Source organism: Besnoitia besnoiti, chromosome XI (assembly GCF_002563875.1).
Source record: "Besnoitia besnoiti strain Bb-Ger1 chromosome XI, whole genome shotgun sequence".
Lineage (NCBI taxonomy): Eukaryota > Apicomplexa > Conoidasida > Eucoccidiorida > Sarcocystidae > Besnoitia > Besnoitia besnoiti.
In genome coordinates, this window is record NC_042366.1 from 1,248,272 (window position 1) to 1,267,917 (window position 19,646).

Sequence of the window (19,646 nt, forward strand, 5' to 3'; positions counted from 1 at the left end):
CAGGAGAATCGAAGAAGCGCGTAGACAACGAAAACACGGGCACAGAAGGCAAACGGGGCGCTGTCGCGCGACGACAGCGAAGACCAGACACAGCGAAACCAAGTTGCTTCAGGGAGGGAGGGGGTCGCACGCGAGCGAGCTGCAAATACTTAGAAGGCGCGAGTCGCGAGAACAGCCAAGACGAGAGAGTGAGGTTCAGAGGAAGAAAGCGAGTTTGAGTGGCTCGCGATCGCGCGGCCCAAAGGATGACAGCGAAAGGCGAGTCGCAGCAAGCAAAGGCGCACGCAGCATACACGTATGAACGGACAGAGAGTCTGTCTTCTCGACTTGCGTGGTAAGAGTGCATCCCTCTGTCGAGTGTCGTCCTTGCAAGCGCACACAGGCAAAGCTCAGTCGAGACGAGTGGCGCAGCGGTGCAGAGACGTGGAAAGCGCGAGCGAAAAGTTCGGAATGAGGAAGTGGCTCCGGTCAAAAGACGTGTGTCCCGCCGCGTCGTGCGCGTAGGCGTCCTACACGCGAGTTTTTGCAACGCAGGCGAGGAAAGCCGCTTTCGACAGGTGAGAAAACCCGAAAAAGGAGTCTCGCGCTCTGGGCGACGAAAGCATCTGACAGAGAGGAGAACGCGGAGTTTGTGAGTACTGCGATAGTCCCTTGCGGTCTCTTGTCGGTTCGATTTTCACCGTGCTTTTGAATCTGAAATTTCAACGGAAAAGTGCGCAGGAAGAGAGCGACACGGAGGAAGCAGCAATGCGGCAGCCGCCGCGGAAATAAGGACCGAAAACATCACCTCTTTGGAAGTCAAAAATTTGTCTGGAGATAGAGATGGCGCGCTTGGTCTTCCTCGCCCGGTCCTCCTTGAGCGAGGGCGGCAAACTGAGAAGAGAGAAGTCCTTCTAAACGCAGCGCCTCTCGAGTTTCTTATCTCTGGCCATAATGGAAAAATATGGAGACATGTGACGCCTCGCGAAAAATACGACGTGTGGATCTATGTGTGAGGCGCACAGATACACATCCATCCAACATGTGTATGTAGCGGGATTTCACGCACGCACGCGTGCGGAGAATCAGCCTTTCATTCGCAGGAAAGTGGAGTGGAAACGCAGAGTAGTTGCGTTGGAAAGACGGCCGCTGACTCCGGCACTGTCGCGGACGAAAACGAAACGCCGACTTTTTGGCTGGCATATCCGCCTCCGCCGTATTTGCGCACACGCACGCGAAACACGCGACGGCGAGAGCGAGTGTATGTACACCGCAATCGCAAAAAAGCGAAGACGAGTAAAGTGCTAGAAAGACCTCTGGCGACCCAGCAAAGAAGCTGCCACCGCCCCCCTCCCCGCCCTCCCCCCCTTTTCTCTCCCCGCGCTTTCTCATCGCCGCACGGCTTTTTCTCAGGATGAGAGACAGCGCGCGGAGCGAGACTGCAGGACCGACAGAACGCCAGACGCAGAGCGAAAGATGCGCAACGAGTGACTCCAGGCCCAGAAGCCGAGTAAAGTGCTCTCCGCCGCGGGCGAAAAGGCAATAAACAAAGCACTGCCTTTCCAAAAGTGCAAGCGAACCACGCCGTCTCAGCTAGGGCGCTTCTATCTCATCTCTGGCGTTCTTTTGCCCTAGCCGACGTGGCGGCCGCGGACGAGTTTCCGCCGGTGGTTCCTCGTCGAGCCGCAGAGCTTTGGCCCTCACATGTCTTTGTAGTCAACTGCTGTTGGTTATCTTGCTTCTTCCCGAGTTTGCGTGTGCATGAAGACATATTTTTCTCGCTGGAGGCAACTATGGCGGCCGACGGCGGCGAGCGCGGCGCCCGGGCGCCTCCGCCGTAAGTGACGGGTATACACATGTTCCTAGGCGCCGCTGAGAAGCTGAAAACAACTGTGGTGCGTCACCTAGCGCCGCTGGACAGCCTTTCGACGCGACTCTGAACCCGATGCAGCGGCGAATCCGTGTTTTTGTCTCACAGCAACTCCTCACAGGGTATTTCGGCTCAGTCTGCCGCGGGAGGCTAGGTGGGGTTCTACTCGAGGGAAGGGAAGGGCGACCCGTGAAACACTGCACGTGACTCCAGCCAGAGACGGCCCCGTCTCCACTCTCTCCTCTTGAGCCAGAATGGCGAGACACGCGGAGACACGCTCAAGAGTCCGCGAAAGCGTGTAGAGGAGCCGAGCAGGTCGCAGCAGCAGAGATGTACGGGTTTCTCGAGCTCCAGATAAGAGAACTGCGTTAATTGGAGAGGACATAAATGCTAACAAACCACCGGCTATGAATCGGATGCGCTCCCGTTTGGGCTCCTTCACAGTTGCGCAGCGAAGCAGTTCCTCCAGAGGAACCCAGCACGTGCCGGCCTGCAGTCCCCATCGCTGACGCAGAGATGCAGCAGAAGGCTCTCTCTCTCTCTAGTTGGAAGAAAGGGCGGGTTTGAGTCTCTGCGATTCCGTAGTTGCGTGTCAGTGACGACCTCAGGATACCTCGAACTAGCTGAGTAGCGGTCAAGGCGCCGACCGAAAGAGATTGAAGACGGCAGGTCCGAATAGCCGCACCTTTGCTTGCTCAGAGATCGCTGTGGTGAGCTGCGAGAGACTTCCGGCTGGCGTTGCGGCGCGCCACCTTGGGGGTGGGGACAGGGCGAGCGGAACTCGCGAAGGAGCCGAGCGCCAGCTCCAGCCGGATGCCTCGCCTACTACCCCCTTCGCCCCCCTTCACCTGCACGTCTTCTGCCGTAGCCGCTGCAGAGGTGTGCGCGCACCAACGGACGCACCAGAATCCCCGGTCTCTGCCGCCGCAATATATACATACGTAGACATACGGAGTATCTGTAAATACGCGTACGAGTGTCCTTCGTGTGTGTGGAACAGACACGCAGCTGCGCCTTCATCTGACGACGCACCGCCTGCGCGTCTTGACGGTAGAGAACGGCTTCCAATGATGAGGCTAGCCACCCAGGTATACAAACATGCAGGCACACGCGCATCTGCATCTAACACAACTCTGCATCCGCATCGCTTAGGAGGCATCCGGCGGCCCACCTGCATGCCCGGGCTTCTTTCACTGCCGTGTCGCGAGACTTTTCAGCTGATCAACGTCTCCTCTGTAGGAAGTAGGCGTGTAAACGAAATGAAGTCGACTCTTTTAGCGACATCCCCGATGCTCTCGCGCTTCGCGTCGTAGGGAACCGCGCACACTGACACTGCAGAAAAGCTGATGGACGAATGTGCCACTGTCCACTTGTCTGTATGTGCCTGCATGTATAAGAAACCCTGTGCTACACATATGTATTGCTCTCAGCGCGCTACGTGCTGCACCCATATGTCCGTTTGTATATATATATATGAACATACGCGAATATATATATATATATATATATATATGTATTCTTATAGTGACTGTGTGGCGAGAGGCCGGCGACAAGCATGTTTAAGAGGCGTGGTGTGTGTGGGTTGGAGAGACCTTTAGGGTACAAGCTGACTGCCCTGAGTCCGGAGACGAAGTGAGCTCGTCGCGGAAGGAGCCAGTTCGCGCCTTCTCGCAAACGCAGCTACTTGCAGACTCGCACATGCACGCACTCAGATCGGCCGCTGGAAAATGTGCAGAGCCAGACACATACACATCCCGAGACAACGCGTGCGGGGCGCGTGCCCCCGCTCAACGCCCCTCTCAAGAGAGGCTCACACGCCTAAATACATACACGTTTTCTTTCGTATGCATCGGCATGCGGCGCCGCGTCTACGCTGCAGGCCGGCGCCGAGGTACATAAACGCGTGCAAAGCCCGCGTTCGCCTCCACGTCGCAGCGAGCGCGCCACGGTGCTAAAAAAAACCCAAAGACGCAACCTCGCACGCGTAGCTAAACGAATGCTTAAATCTATATATATGCGCGCAGATATATACTGAAAAAAATGGCCATAGACGCATATCTACCTCTATACAACCCAAACACTCGCACGCCCGACCCCCCCGGGCGCGCCTGGCGTGCACACGGGTCTCCACGCGCAAAGAGTATATACAGGGCGAGACTCCTCGCCTTTTCCGGCTTGGAAGATCTCAGCAGACGACGCGCATCATACATGTGGGATCGCGCGCGCTCCTGCGAAATCGCTCGCCGCGATTTCTGCATCGCAAATTAGTCGAGAATTCTCCAGCGGGCCGCCGCCCGAGATCGACAAAGCGCAACGCGAAGCGATCCCCCAACACCGTCCGAATCACGAACGAAGGAGACAGACACCAAAAACAATTAAGACCTCCCTCCGCGCGCGCCGACGGTTTGCCCAGAAGAGAAAAAGCTCGCGGCTCCACCCTCTCGCCGAGAGAGAGAGCGTAGGCGATGCGCAAGAAGAGAGAAGCACGGAACGAGAAGCCTCCCAGCCAAAGAAACAACGAGGAGGACGTCTCTGGTCGGAGCAAACGGCCATCGCGAGGATTTAGAGAATGAAGACGTGAGAGAAAACGACGAAGTCCAGAAGAAACGAGTCAAGGTGAAGCAGTAGAACACGACACTCTGCAGGGAGACTCCTCAGCCCTTTGTTGGAGAGCGCCGACAGAGCTGCACACAACACACAAAAAGAAAGTAGCGAAGAATGAAATAACAGAAAAACCCAGACTGGCGCACGCAACTCGCAAACGACAACGGAAAAGAAAATGCTACCTGAACCGCCCGCGCGCCCCATGCCTATGCGCCTCTCAATCTCACTTCGTGACACAGCGACCTCGAAAAAAAAATCGCAAGCGAAGCACTTACGAAGGGGAGACACGAGAAACCTCCTCCTTGCCAGCGGCCTTCCTTTCTGAACAGAGGATGCCACAGGACGAAATCCGAAGAGGAATAAAAACAGATGGAAGCGCGAGTAGGCTCAACGGGGTTTCTGTCATGCACCAAACACATTCATATGTATTTAAATTCATGTCAAAAAGTATATATACCTATAGGTGTACAGATACATCGCGCATATATATATATATATATATATATACACCCGTTGTATACATACAGGCACGGAGAACTTTGGCTTTACGCTGAGAGATTACGTGCACCACCGCATATACACGCATACAAAGAAATATACAAACTATATATATATATGAATAGACGAGGTTGGCAATGCGTCTTCAACACAAGAAGACAGACACACGTATGCGCCTGTGAGGAACTGTATGACTCGCCGCGGAGAGGAACTGCTGTGAAAATCGACCCTCACGGGGACTTCTTTCCTCAGCTTACGCGTCTTCTTTTCGAGTTGAATTTTCACGGGAGACGCGATCTACATTGTCTATCATACTCGTTCTTTCAGGGACAACCATCCTGCACAGACAAAGACGCAAACATCGGGAAAACCACGGCCTCCCTCAGGACCTCTCTACGGGGTATCCGCCAACTTCGGAACTGAACACGAACACAGATACCTGCACATCTGTCCTATGCTTATACTCTAAAAAATAGACATGTATGTGTATATGTATGTATGTCTGTGACCAGTGCGAGCCTGGAATCGATCGAAGACGAGCGGTACGCGGACTTGGCAAGTTGTCTGTCGCGGCCTTCCCTAGCTCGCACCCAGATCTTCGCGTCTAACCAAGGCCCTCTGAACAATTCTACATGAGCCGTCGCTGGCGGCTCGATGTATGCATCTATTCACAGGTATACAAATATAGATAGATAGATATCCGAACACGCACGCGAACGGATGTTAGGGACGCCCTGTACTCTCTCAAACTTCCAGCATCGGAGATTTTCGATTCAGAAACGGAAGTCGATCTCTCGCTGCAGGTCTTACGAGTGCCCTCCAGGATTCGTCGCCATCGACGGATTGCCGACATTGCCGTTGCTCAGGTGCGGCGCTCCGCGGTCACGATCTGCGAAAATGAGCACACGCATGCACATCTGCTGAGCGAGACACGCAAGTCCCCGCGAACGATCTTCAAAAAGCGCACTCCGCGATGGCGTGGAAAACGTCAGCGATCGCATATGGCACATACACTGTAGAAACACGCTCATACACACACCAATACACATATATGTGCCTCTATAAAATATATATATATATATTTCTGTACATCTGTAACGGCGAGATCGCCAGTAGGAAGCGCGTAGAAACGCGCGCACAGTTCGCTCAGACTTACCCGTGGGCTTGTCGGTGTCCCGCTTGAACCGCGTGCGAGTTTCTTGGCTGCACATCGCGTGCTGAACGCGGCTGCTCTGCAGATGGCGACACCATAAGCACTCGCGGCAGGTTTTTAGGAGAAAAACATCATTTGCAAACTCACAATCGCGGCAGCGATGCACGCACGGCTTTCTCAACGTTCTCTTTCTGCGCTCCTACCGGCAGGCCCAGATTTCGAGACGACAGCTTCAAGCTCCAGTCGAACTCCTGGTCGCCCTCCTGAGAACAAACCGCAAAGACTCGCCAAAAGTCTCTCAGCGAAGTAAAACAGGCGCAATCGGAGGACCAAGGCGAACAACTGGAAAATACACCCGCCATCCTGCTTACATATAGATATCACGATACATATATATACACGTATACAAACATAGCTGTGCATGCATACACATACATATATATATTTATTTATTTATACACACATACGAACGTATACATGCGTGTGCTAGATGGATACAGCCCCCCCTCTGCAGAATTCTCATGAGTAAAGCTACAGATAGATTGATGAAAATCGCCGCGAGACACGCATGATCGCTCGACAGCACACGCTTTGTGTATCACCAGATCTCCCAGCTTTCGCTTACGTCGTATCCCTCCTTAATGTAGAGGTCTCGGAAGAGTCGCCTAAGGTAGGCGTAGTCCGGTCGGTCTTCGAAGCGCAGAGAGCGACAGTAATGCAGATACGTTGCGAACTCGCCTAAAAAAATGCAATCTCACCATCAGACAGCGACATACAAATGTGCATCGAAAGTCATATACATATATATAAATATGTATATCTATAGTGCAATTTAGATATACGAACACAAGAATAGGCATGTGATTATTCCTGATTTCCCTCTCTCCAGATCGGATAACTGAGAGAAAGGGGGAGGCCTTGACAAGACACGCACCCACATACGACGTTATATCTCGAATACACATCACGATCTGCATGTACCTATATATATACAAATATATGTATTTGTATATATTCTTGTATATCTATCTATATGTATATATATATATATAGTGAACCTACTTGGGTAGCTTTTGCAGAGGACTTCGACAGGCGTGGACATTTTCTTTTCCATGATTTTGTGGTACTTCTCTTGCTTTGTGTTGGCTTTGATTCCTTGCCAGGGCAGCGTTCCTCCTGCGAACAACAGCCCCGCGAAACGGATATTGCTCTCGCGTCGCCAGAGTCCATCGCGTGGGCGTATCTCGTCACCATACACATCTATGGAGCCGTGTGCATATGCACCAGAGGCCGCTACGTGAGGCGACACAACGGTGCCTTCTTGAAAGACCCAAGACACCGTTCGCTGCCGGCGCAGCGTCGCTGTATCAGACTAAAAGTCGAAAGAAGCTGGACCTTAGTCACGCCCTTTTCCACGCACGGGGTTGTTCTGTTTGGCGTCTCACCTCGGCAGAAATACATGAGCACGTAGCCCACAGCCTCGAGGTCATCGCGGCGACTCTGCTCAGATCCGAGGTGGGCGCTGATGGAGGCGTAGCGCGCGGTGCCTGTGAGGTTCTTGTTCTCGCGATACGGGATGTGCTGGTGTGTCTTGGGGTCGCGGAACTTCTTCGCAAGCCCAAAGTCGATCATGAAAATCTAAAAAGAAACACGATACATACACGTACGTACAGGGCCAGCATACATATACACATACATATAGATACACACATGTGTATGCTTTTATATAAACACACATATCTGCATATATCTCAAACCTGTCTCCTGGAGCGAATACGCGAAGTCCGTTTACTCTAAACCCGTATGACTCGAGAGCGGGCGGCGGAGTGAACGCCGATGCTCCACGGCGCGGGCATGCTGAGCACTGAGCGTGAAGCGAGAGGAAGGGCGCGCCAAGCGAGAGAAACAGATCGCGAACGCACGGCGGCAACTCGAGGCGATTCAGGAGGTAAAGACGTGTGGGAGCTGAGAGAAAAACGCGTGATACGCCGCGACGCCACCAGGCAACACACACGTACACGCAAATATATATATATATATTTGCGCAAACACGAAACGAGGCGAGAAAGCGCGAGGAACGAGATGACGAACCGTGTTCTGGTGACCGGGGCCGCCTAGAAGGAAGTTGTCGGGCTTGATGTCTCTGTGGATGAAGTTTTTGGAGTGTATGTACTCTACACGTTGCAGCTGAGGGCGCAGCAGAAGACACACGCGGCACACTCCGAGGCCTCTTCAGCTTGTGTTGAAGCGCTCTGCTTGTCGGCAGGAAGAACGCAAGCCCGCGGCTCACGGCCGAAAATCGAAAAAAAGGCGATCCTGGCGTGGAGGGAGAACGGTGATGAAACACATGGCGCGCCGAGAGGCACGCTAGAGACGAGGGGGACGGAGAGACGCGCCAACGAAACAGAGGCGTCAAAAACAGAAGGACAGACAAAAGTTGGAAGTGGAACAGGCAAGTGTCCCATAGAAAGAGCCAAAAAACGCGGCGACTTCACCAGAAGGAGCGAGGAAGCCAGACGCGGGGCGCGCAGAGAACAAAAGAAAAGACGCCGCACCGACGAGATGACAAGAATCTTGTCGGTGTCAAAAACTTCGAAAGGAGAAAGCAGAGATTCGTCGCGCATGCGGACTTACGAACTGGTCCGCGAGGAGAAGAACAGTTTTCAGAGAGAAGGTTCGGTTGCAGAGGTTGAAGACGTCTTCGAGCGAAGGCCCCAACAGCTCCATCACCATGATGTTGTAGTCGCCCTCCGTTTCGCAGCAGTAGGCCTGCGCGATCCCAGGTCCACCTTGCAGATGCTTGAGCAGTTTGTACTCGTACAGCAGCTGTGGATGCTTCGCCTTGGTACTCTCGACCTTCAGCGCAACCTCCTGACCCGTCTGCGTGTTAAATCCTGCAAAAAGAAGACACGCGACGATGCAGCTACACGCGCCAGGTGACCGCCGGAGAGGGCGCAGACCTCCACGAGGAGAGTGAAGAGAGACACGAACGAAGCATGAGGAAGGCAGAGGACAGACAATACGAAGAAGCCACACCGAAGGACTCAAAAGAACTGCGAGCTAGAAGACGCGAAAGACGAGTCAGAACGAAGCAAACAGAGTGAAGAGAGGACACCAAGTGCAGCAACACACACACGCCCATCCACCGACACACACAGATACGCACACAGACGTACAAAAGTAGATAGGTAGGTGTACGTGGATAGATAGATAGACAAATAGACAGACGAATAAAAACACACATAGACAGGTATATATAGAGATATATACGTGGGAAGAGACGAACATAGAGATATATGTAGATAGCTAGGTAGATATACGGATACATGAGTACATTGGGCGCATTCGAGGAGGCAGGCAGGGGGAGCGCGGCGCCTGAAGCTGTCTAGCGTCGCGATTTGCAGCGACGTACCTTTGAAAATGTCGCCGAACGATCCAGACCCGAGTTTTCTTCCGACTTTCCAAACCCCAGCGACTTTGAGGTCCTTGAGCGCCGTGACCGTCGAGGGCCCTCCCCCCGAGTGCGGGCGACTCTCTTGGTGCTGAACCATTCTCCGCGATTTCTTTTCTTCCACGCATTCTTCCTTCCTCATTTCGGCGACCCGCTTTACTCGGAGAGAAAAAGATAGACCTGTCTCCGCGCCGCAGAAGACTCGCGTGTCTTGCCACACGCGCAGCTCGCGTCGGCAAGGCCCAGCCAGGGGGGAAAGGAAACGCCCAAGGCGAAGGGAAAGAAAGAGAGAAGGCGACTCGGAGTGGCACTGGCGGAAGCAGAACAAAGGATATAAACCGCAAGCGTCTAAGCTGCGTCGCGAAAAACACAAGATGAGAAAATGCTCGCGGATGTACCCTCGGAAACAAACGAAGGAGACAAGGAGAAAACGAAGACCAGAAAGCGAGAGATGCGATGATACTGACTTGTGAAAAGCAGGGAAGGCGTCTTCACGACGAAGAGTTGATAAGGATTCCGCGGACTACCGTACAAATAGCAGCTCTTGGAGACACGCAGAGACAATCAGACTGAAGAATGACTGGAGAGACTACTGTAGGAAACAGCAAATGAAACGCCCTTGTTTGGCAAGTCTACGCACACACATGAGGGCTCCACTGAAAAAAATGTCTGAAGGTATGCGCGAGCGGGAGCAAAACGCCTGTGGCCAAAGAGAAAAGGCACGAGCCCATGACTCTCCTCTTCGGGTGTACGTACACCCAACAAACGCAAAAAATAAGAACGCCGCGAGCAGTACAGAGGAGCGAGTGTAGGTACACCTGTGAGAGATCAAGCAAATGAAGAATGCCGGATATGAGGAGTCCGTGTACGTAAGGCTGAGCCCAGACGGACAAACGCGACCACTCAAAGGAGGTCGAAGACTGTCCCTCAAACCGGCAACCGAGTGAACCAGGTGTACGTACAGTCGACGGTGATGCAACAATGCGCGAGAACGACCCAGAGGCACACCGAAGAAAAGGAGTCGAAGGCGGGTATGCACGGAGCCGCCGGACGGTTTCCCACGAGCGCGGAGCAGGAAGTCAGAGTCGATGGCTTGAGGCAAAAACTGGAGGGGCGCTTTGATAAGAGATTCTTAATAGACGGACACGACTCACACAGAAGAACGCGTTTACCCACTCAGCAGCACGCGCCTGCCAGATGTGTTGCGTCTCGTACGAGGCCCACAGTGGCGCATGCGTAGAAGGCAGAAATCACTTGGAAGCGCAGCTATACTTCTCCAGCATGCGGGCGAGGGCAGAGAGGTCTCTCGGAATGATGACGGTAGCGACGCCGGTCTGGCGTCGCGCCAGACGTGCACATTGATCAGGGCGAAGCATACGCGTGCGGATTCGCCAGTCGGTCACCGCGGAGCACATGGAGAAAGCAAAGGCGAGGACACAGCGCTGACGACGAAGCAGAGGCGGAAGGCGCACAGAGAAACATCTTCCGCACAGACCGCGACCCGTGTATGCCCCCCCTGTCGATCGGGAAGCGCGGCACGAGCCCCTGCCCCCCAGGGCTCCAGACGAACCACGGAGGACCGCAGGCGAAGAAGCACGAAAACACGCCCACACCCAGGAAAAAGACGCACGAAGAGACACCATAGGCAGGGTGTGTTGCCAGCACGCTGCTGGGGGCTTGCGCCGGCGAGGCGAAAAAGCGAAGAGAAGATAGGAGGCGCGGGAAAATCAACGCAAACAGAAACGAAGCGGCCGCTGAAGAATGGAAGAAAGCGGCCGAAGGACAGCTCTCGCGTGCAGAAAGGCGCGCGCGGCGAGAGGAGGGTACGATTTCCAGCCAACCTAGCTCACAGAGGAGGGGCAGGAGAAGAAGGGCACGACGGGCCGAACGAATCGAAGACAAAGCAGAGAATCTGCGAGGAAAGATGACAAAGGGGACAGCCGGCGACGAAGGACGAAACAGGAGAGGAGGAGGAGCGGGAGGAGTTCACAGATGCAGTGAGGACATCCCCTCGCAGCGCGGCTGGCGTGTAGGTATCTGCAGCGTCTCCTGTCGAAATGGGTGCTTCAAAGAGCTCTGGTCGATCTGCTGAGTTCTTTCTGAGGAGTATATGAGAAGTTGAGGAGTTGCAGTGTGCATACACTGGTAGCGAAGTTCTGGGTGAGTCGGCTGGACGACCCGTGCGGTTGCGAGCGACTCGTCCTCGTCTCTCGGTTTTTCCAAAGCTCCGCGTCAACAAACGGGGAGGCACAGAGGCGTCCACAGCGGCCTTCGTTAACTCGCGAAAATGGAGCGAAAATTGCCGGAGAAAAGCCTGGGAAACAAGGGGGACAGTCTTGCGCAGGAAAGGGCGCGCCGGGTACGAGTGGTGATCCGTGCAGCCGCCAAAGCTGGCGTGGCGGATTCCACAGGAGAGAGGCCGAAAGAACGAGACAAAATACGAATCGTGTCGCGGGCCTGCTGCCGACTTCTGCAACGCGGCAAGTTCCTCGAGACTCCACTCGTGCGCTTGCGTTCATTCGCGTGGAAAGCAGAGCTAAAGAGGGATCGCCATGTCGGCGACTAGTAGTATCCGCCTTGGGTCGAGAAAATAGCGACATGGGCGCGCAGCTGCCCTTCGAGCTGGCAAAGTCCGACGAAAGGCAAAGCGTTTGCACGAAAAAAACACGAAAATCGCGCTGCCTCAGGGAGAAACAACGCGAATAACCCAAGGGAAAAAGCTAACCCGCCGTCGCGCGCGCCCGTAAAGACGAAAGTGGCGACCGCATTTGCGACTCTCGAAAGCAGCGCAGAAAAACGCGAGAGGGTGGCGCTGCCCGAACAAGAACTGCGAAGGGTCGCGGCAACCTGGCAAACAAAAGCGTATCCTGGCAAACTCGCGAGCCAGAGAACAAGAAAACACCCACATACCGCGCGAAAAACCGACCTGAGAAACGCGAACTCACTCCCTCGCGTCTATCCAGCTATAAACAAGAGGAACCGGCTCCACGCGGAGTCTTCGCGTGCACGCCGCCGACGACCCGCTCAAGGGCCTGAGGCCGCAGAGGCGAGTTCTTCCAGTTTTCTCCACGAAACCCCTTGTTTTCTTTGCAGTTCCGCTTCGCGGCTTGGCTTCGACTCGGTTTGCCTAAAGGAGTTGGGATCCTTCACAAAAGTAGATTATGCGCTTTCCATCGGGACGCCGCGGAATGTGCAAGCCCGCTGCTTCTGCGTAGACTCACCAAGACAGTGGAAAACACGCAAACACCTCATGGCAGTGCACAACAGATGAGATCCGTAGAGGTCAGAAAATAATATCCACATCCCCAGGGTGGCCTGACGGAGTGCAGCCGCGAAGCTTCTTGTCGAACAGACGCGGATTCCCCTTGAGGCTCGCCTGTGGGCTTGAGTCGTACTGGCGACCACAGAACGACGGCAGTCGTGCAGCGCCGGCTCTTCTCTACTCACACAGCGAGTCAGTTAGGCAAAAACCAATAGCTACAATCGCATAACCACCAGAGACCTCGTGCATGTACTGCAGAAGGATGCAGCCTCGGAATCGCAGAAAGCTGAGTGGAACGTGGCGTAATCCCCCTGCATGGCAGAAATGTACGATGGCAAGAGGCCGATACTGGCCTTCCTTCGCATGTGGTCTAAGCTCTCTGCGAGTTCTGTAAGCACACGACAGAGTGCATGTCTTTGACTCATAGACGCATCGCGCCAAAGCAAAGCATACAGAGAAACGACTCCATGCCCGTGTGACCGGGCGGCTCGTGGCGATACGAGCCCTTCATCCGTGTCTAGCTTCCACAGAAGGACCTCCCGCGGAACGATGGTGCTCCACACCACTCGGAGTGTCTAGCAAAACCTTCCATTCCCCTACTGTCGAGTGTGATACCGGAACAGGTAGGCATCCGCATGAGCGAGGCGACAACAGTCATGGCTTCTCCCGTACGCATTGTTTTGTGATGGAGCGTTCTACGGCTGTCTGTCCTGCGGTGGCATACATCTTTGAGCCTCCCTGTGACGGTTCACGCGGAGTAAGTAGTGCACGAGGGTTGCTGACAGATTGACTTATCTCACTGCCCAGGGGCTGCTACGAACTCGATTGTGAAAACTCGAAGCGGACCGATGTTTGCGGTTCAAGGTGATCGTTCAGGTGTACAGAATATCATCGATTCAGTGTGTCCTAGACTAACTGGCGCGTTGAACAAGATATTAGATAAAATGTGGAGAGTCACAGCAACTTTCACGCGCGACCATGAAATTCAGAGCGACGAAAGAGAGAGGATGCTCGAGTCGAATTAAGTGCGACTGACACGGCAGCGAGTCGTGGGACTCGAGGGAGAGGTTCACACGTCTTTGGCATGTTGAATGGCAGCGAGCTAACCAAACCGCGGAGAGTCTTAGACTCGGAGTTCTGGAGGTGTACAGCTCAAAGGCAAAACTATCCGCGTCAAGGCAGCGGGAACACAGCAGGGATCGCTAGTTCCCACGACAAAAGTTCAATTTTTCGGTTGCTATCCGCCTTGCGCCGTAGGATTCTCTTCAGCCGATTCTCGCGCCAAGTCTTCCGAGATTTCTTGAAAGAGTGCTTCGTAGTCCCAGGCTTCGTCTTGTTCGATTACCTGAAATCCACCAGCATGGCAGATGGGATGCTTAATGTTCAGTATAGTCTGGAGGAGCGAGGTGTTCAGAGCAGCGGCGCCATGTGTAAAGCCCGTCCAAAGGCCGTGTATCGCAGACAGAACGAAGGCTCTTCAAACACCGCCTCCCCATATTTGAGGAGCCTGTGTAATGAGGGCGCAGCTGCACGGACAAACACTTCGAGCGACATCTTTTCACTTTTCACGTGATGGCACAAGCAAGCAGCCTGAAGCTGGAAACCCTCCTTGCTCTGGTCGTACCGTGCGATCTGAGCACAGGCCAACAAGGAGCGGAGCAAGATTGATCCCGAACTCAGGATTGCAGTTGAAGCACTCGCGAAGGTCTTTTTCTGTTTCCTCTATTGGGTTGGACATCTCGAAATCTGCATCCTCCAGACTCGGAGTCTCCGCTTGGCCTTCGCTGAAAAAAAGTGTCTACACACGTGCTACAGTGCAGCACTCGTGGCATTTATGTACCTGCACGGGTAGCCTGCAACGAGATGGGTCGAATGTGTGCGTACGAATGTGTGCTGTTTCTGCGGTTAGCCACCAGCAGACCGATTCTGACAGCCGGGAGTGCGTGGCGTTATACATGCTCCCCCTGGGACTGCATTCCCTCGCAAGAGCGTGGGTTCGACTACATTGGTCCGACTGGCACAACAGAGATTCTCTGCAGCTTCATCAGTATTTTGTAGCCTTGTAGCCTGCTCGCTCGGAGAATCCCCGAGGAATGTTTACCTGTTCTCTTCAGCCGCGCCGATGCCCGCAGCATCAGCGGTGTCAGCGTGAGCATCGAAGTGGCATTCTCCAGCCCGTTGCTCATTCTTGACCCGCTCGCCCGCAAGCTGGCTACCTGCGCCAGTGTAGAAACGACAGATACCTCGAATCGCGGGTTTCTACTCGATTTCAGCTAAGTGTAAACCCGACGCATTCTTCCGGGACTGCTCCCCGAACGTACACCTCGTTCACCAGCAGCAATTACCGAATGGAACACTTTTTCTATTATTCTTCGACAACAGTTGCTTGAATGTGCAAGCACGGAGCTTGGCGACTAGAGCGTGTCCGTTCTACCTTCCGCGTCCACCTGAGGAACTCAACTACTTCCGCGGTGCCGTCTCCACTGCCAGCAACTCAGACGTTTTTTAGAGGCGAGCCCGTTCCCGGGAGAAGCACACACAAGTAAGCACGATCCAGCGCTTGCAGACTTCCGGAAAGCACAGCAACTCTATTCGCGTGCCGGAGTCGCAATATCGCGCTGACAGGCAAATTGCAGAAAGAAAAGGCAACCACCGCCGTGCCCCGCCGCGGTGCTGCGCAGACCTACGGCAGCGTCCAAGGTCCTTCACCACATCTTCATCACTTTTCTGAGAATCTCGGGTCCGCCACATTGGGTTTTCCTGGGCCGAAGAATGCGTTTCATGCGTCAGTGCGTAAGGGTGTTCCTGTGCGTATCGCCGCGACTACCCGTTTGCCTCGAAGCGCCACCGAATCCTTTAAAAGGAATGACATAAAACTACCTCTCTCTCGTAGAAGCCAGCAGCAAGCCAGTGTCCTGGCGCCTTTCGACACGAGCTTCTCTAGGGAGGTGACTGTGTGTGCTTTAAACGGAGTAGGCGAAGGAGTTCAGACAACAGGCTCCTCCGTCCGCGATTAACGCAACTACACGGATCGTCTCCCGACGCCTTCTGATACAGACGAAACCGGATGCGGAGTTAATGGCTTATCCTCCTGTACTTGCCAATGGTGTGCGCTCTTATGATGACAGCTTTTCACGACTCTCGCGTAATGGCGAATCGGCGCTTCAGCTCGAACTTTTCGCAGCTCCCCCCAGGGGCAGAAGGGGGCGCGGCCGCTTGGATGGAGCTAACGTAGCGGGACCGGCTCTCCTCGCGGGGCATCCGACATGTTAGACGTCCAGGTGAATCGATTTTCTGACTAGAGCGAAAGCCTCACACGAAGCAGAGGTCTGAAGATATCAGGGTCGCCGCTGGAGTACGCACGGCGTTGATAAACTACGCGGCTCTTGCTCGGTCGTAAAACACCGAATTCTGCACAGACAGATCCATCCAGGACTATGAATGGGGTCAACTGAATGGGGTCAACTTTGCCGTTTTCGTTAGTGTAAGGTTCCGATACGTTCTTGTATACAAAAGACGGCGCATCTGTTCGCGTCCACGACAGCTGCCGTAAGTCGAGCGTGCCGGAACGGCAGGGAGCGGCACTCTAGACGCCTCTACAAGATAGAATGCCAAGACCAGAAGGACATATAATTCGAAACATTTAGGGCCAATGCATCTGATGCGAAAAAGACAGAGCAGGAAACGCCACTCCCCTCTCGTTAGTATGTTCCTAGCAAAACCCGATGTGCTTACACCGTACAACAGCCGAACCTGCATTAAGAAGTGCTGAAAATGCCACATTATCTCTAGCATTCTAGAGCAGTGCAGGCTTCGTTAGTGGAAAACCCTAGTTGACTTGCGTCAGAGAAAGCGGACTCCGTGAAGAGAACGAACCGCACACTCTGACTAGAGTCTTTTTGTGGATCAATGGAGAGCTCATCTCCATTACGCAAAACGACAATATTTCGTCGTGCGGTGAAGAGTTTGAGGGCACGTGGTGCATGCGCGGGCATACAGGGAATCGGCTGGAGCCGATAAGTCAGCATCGCAGCACGTTCGCACACGGATCGCCGCGTGCGAAGACCTCTGTCGTACACCATCTCGGGACGCTAACGATCCACATAGTGCGAACCCCATTGGCGTTGTTCATTTCTACGAGTACAGACGCAGCTGACTTCACGACTTTATAGTTCCCAGAATAATGAAGCTGACTCCGGTTTACGAGATACAGAAAACCAAGTTCTGTATGACTGCAGAAGTCCAGAGTATGATTTAGCCTCCGTCGAAAGGCTATGGATCCCCCGACGTGTAAATCTTTCCCTGCTGCACCCTGCACTGTGCGCGCCTTTCAGTTCCTCCGTCAAACAACTAGGGTAGTACATGTGCAGATCGACACAGATACATGTGGTCTGTGCATGCCGGGCAGGTGTGAAACTATTATCGTGACTGGCATTCCACGCTTGTAGCTCTGTGAGCGTACTTGGCGAAGTGCAGTTCTGCTGATGTACATTGACATTCGTGCACACCTGTTAAGGCGACGGAAGCTACCCTTTTCGCGTGAGATTTGGATTCATGCACAGCTGCATCTAACGAGGTCGTGTCGTGGTGCAACCCTGATAGTGGACTGTGCACCCGTGTGCACATTCATTGCCTGAAATCGAGCGCCGCGTGTACTGCCAGGGGTCGCCGCCACGGCAGACTCACACTTCCTCCCCCAAGTAAGCCTCCCGGAAAGATGTTCAAGTCCTTTCTCGATGCTTCCTCGAGGCGGTTTGTTTTAAATGCAAACATTTTTTGCTAGATGCATATGCGCGGGAGTTTTTCTTCAGTGACGTAAACCGCTTCTGAGGCCAACCCTGCCTCCGCCTCTCTTTGTCGGGCCGCTGTCTCTTCCGGTTTCTCGGCGGAGAATGAGCTCGATGACGTGTTTTGCTGGCTTGCAAAACTCCATGCGCGGGATTCCCTGTGGCAAAAAGACCTAGTTTTCTTATTCTCCAAAAAGGGAGGACGTTGTTTGGCGGGTCCCGTTTTTTTTGGAAAACGCGAGAGGTTGTTGGCATGCATGCTCTTGAGAAGACAAGGCCTGCTGGGTTCGGCCGTTGACACGAGCTTCTTTTCGCATCTCGTTTCTTCGTTTCAAACGTTGCCACTTTAAATCCTCACTTTTCGCTTTCTCGCGCGTCTGGCGCTTGCCGTTGACGCCCTCGGCGGCGAATTCCCCCGCAGTTTTCTCCTGCGGCTTCTCTCCCAAGCTCTTCCGCCTGCTGGCGGCCCGCTGTTTCGCGTCGAGTACTGCTTCCCTAGTTCTTTTTTCGTGACGACAGGGCCCCTTCTTCGCGGTCTGAGAAACTGGTTGGTCTGTTCCAACCAGTTTCTCAGCTTTGTCACACTCTCTCTTTTTTTGTGCATCTTCCCTTCTTGTCTTCGCGCTCCATTTCGTCGGTGCCCCTCGCAAGCCTCGGCCTGCTCCTGGCGCAGTGAGCAGTCTGGGCAAGCGGCTCGCGCTGCCCTTGATCGTGTGATCTTCCTCTTTTTCTTCTGTCTTCTTCTTTTTTCTGGCTTGCTGCGATATTCCCTCTCGCGCTTCCCCCCCGCTTCCCTTTCCCGCGCCATTCGCCGTACTGCCTTTTGCCTTCCCCTGTTATCGCGGTTTCTGTGTCGGCGCTCCTTTGGGGCCGTCTCCCTCGTAGGATCATTCACAGCTTGAATAGGGCCAAGTCGCGCTCGTCTTCTGGGTTATCAGACTGTTTCGCCTGTCTTCGTCTCGCGCCTCTAGCTGCTTTTTCGCCTCTTTGGCCTGGCCTTTGAACAGAAGCCGAATTCGACGGTGCACACTCGTGCTTCTCCTCTCCCCCTTCTGTCGCTGCCTTCCCACCTCTCTTTTCCCCCCTTGTCTTTTCTCGAAGATTCGTTCCTTCCGCCACCCGTGGTTTTCTGTCTCAGGGGAGTACGCAGCTTTCTTCTCTCGCGATATCTGCTCTCTGTCTCGCCGCCGGTCTGCCGCCCGGATCGCGGAGGTATCATCCTTGTTGTACGCGCGCGCATTCTGTCTTCTTTTTGTCTCTGCTTTGCTTCGTTTCCCTCTTTTTTTTTTGCTGGGTGTTGCCTCTCCGACCCGCGTCTCCTCGTCCTCTCTCATTAGTCAGATTTGTCCGTCCGTCTCTTCTCTGCGCCCCCGAGGCTGCCCACGCGTTCTCAGACTGCGCGCGACGCCTCAGTGGCGATTCTTTCTTCTCTCGCAGGTTCCTTTGAGTCGGTTTCGCTGTTTTATAGTTACCGGAGAGTTGCCCAGCGCGGAAAATCAAGGTGCGCAAGGCCCCCCTCGCCATGCTCTGACGCGCGCCGCAGCGTTCGACGTGCTTCAACGCTTCGGGTCGTCACCACCTCTAGGACGACCGCGGGCCTCGAGCCGCTCCTTCCCGGTAGGCATCTCCTCTGTCGCCATTCGTCTCCGTCCCTACGCAGTTTCGCATGCCTGCGTAATGCGCGGCGCGAGCTACATGTTAAACCGAACATGTGAAGTAGGGCATGCAGATCCCTGGGTATCCACTCAAGCGCGCTACGTTGCGCGTCGAAACTAACCCGCCGCTCAATCCTGTTTTATAAATTCCAGTCACGTTCGCCTGCATGCCTTCAGGGCGGGCGGTGCAACACGACGCAAGCTGGCGCGCTAGAATGCAACCTACAAAAAAAATATAAAGTGCCAACACAAAATCGATTTAGAGTTACATCAGATACATAGGTTCCACACAGAGTAACCCAGGTTTCGACGCTCTCGCGCGTGCGCTGGGCGCCAGTGGATTCACGCAGAGGGAGGTGGGCGTCAGACACTACCTGTGATTAGTCC

The 19,646-nt window shown here is 54.1% G+C and overlaps 2 protein-coding genes across 2 annotated transcripts; both read right to left on the reverse strand.

Moving 5' to 3' along the window:
* Nucleotides 1–5,333: 5,333 nt before the first annotated feature.
* Nucleotides 5,334–9,655, reverse strand: BESB_020600 (putative casein kinase I; the record flags this gene model as incomplete). Its single annotated transcript, XM_029360769.1, has 10 exons — nt 5,334–5,370; nt 5,762–5,840; nt 6,108–6,183; nt 6,308–6,367; nt 6,730–6,842; nt 7,167–7,280; nt 7,550–7,742; nt 8,196–8,291; nt 8,739–8,998; nt 9,517–9,655. 10 exons carry the CDS (start codon nt 9,653–9,655, stop codon nt 5,334–5,336), a joined length of 1,167 nt encoding a protein of 388 aa, XP_029216128.1.
* Nucleotides 9,656–14,054: 4,399 nt separating this feature from the next.
* Nucleotides 14,055–15,568, reverse strand: BESB_020610 (uncharacterized protein; the record flags this gene model as incomplete). Its single annotated transcript, XM_029360770.1, has 4 exons — nt 14,055–14,162; nt 14,442–14,601; nt 14,919–15,033; nt 15,505–15,568. 4 exons carry the CDS (start codon nt 15,566–15,568, stop codon nt 14,055–14,057), a joined length of 447 nt encoding a protein of 148 aa, XP_029216129.1.
* Between the last annotated feature and the right edge of the window lie 4,078 nt (nt 15,569–19,646).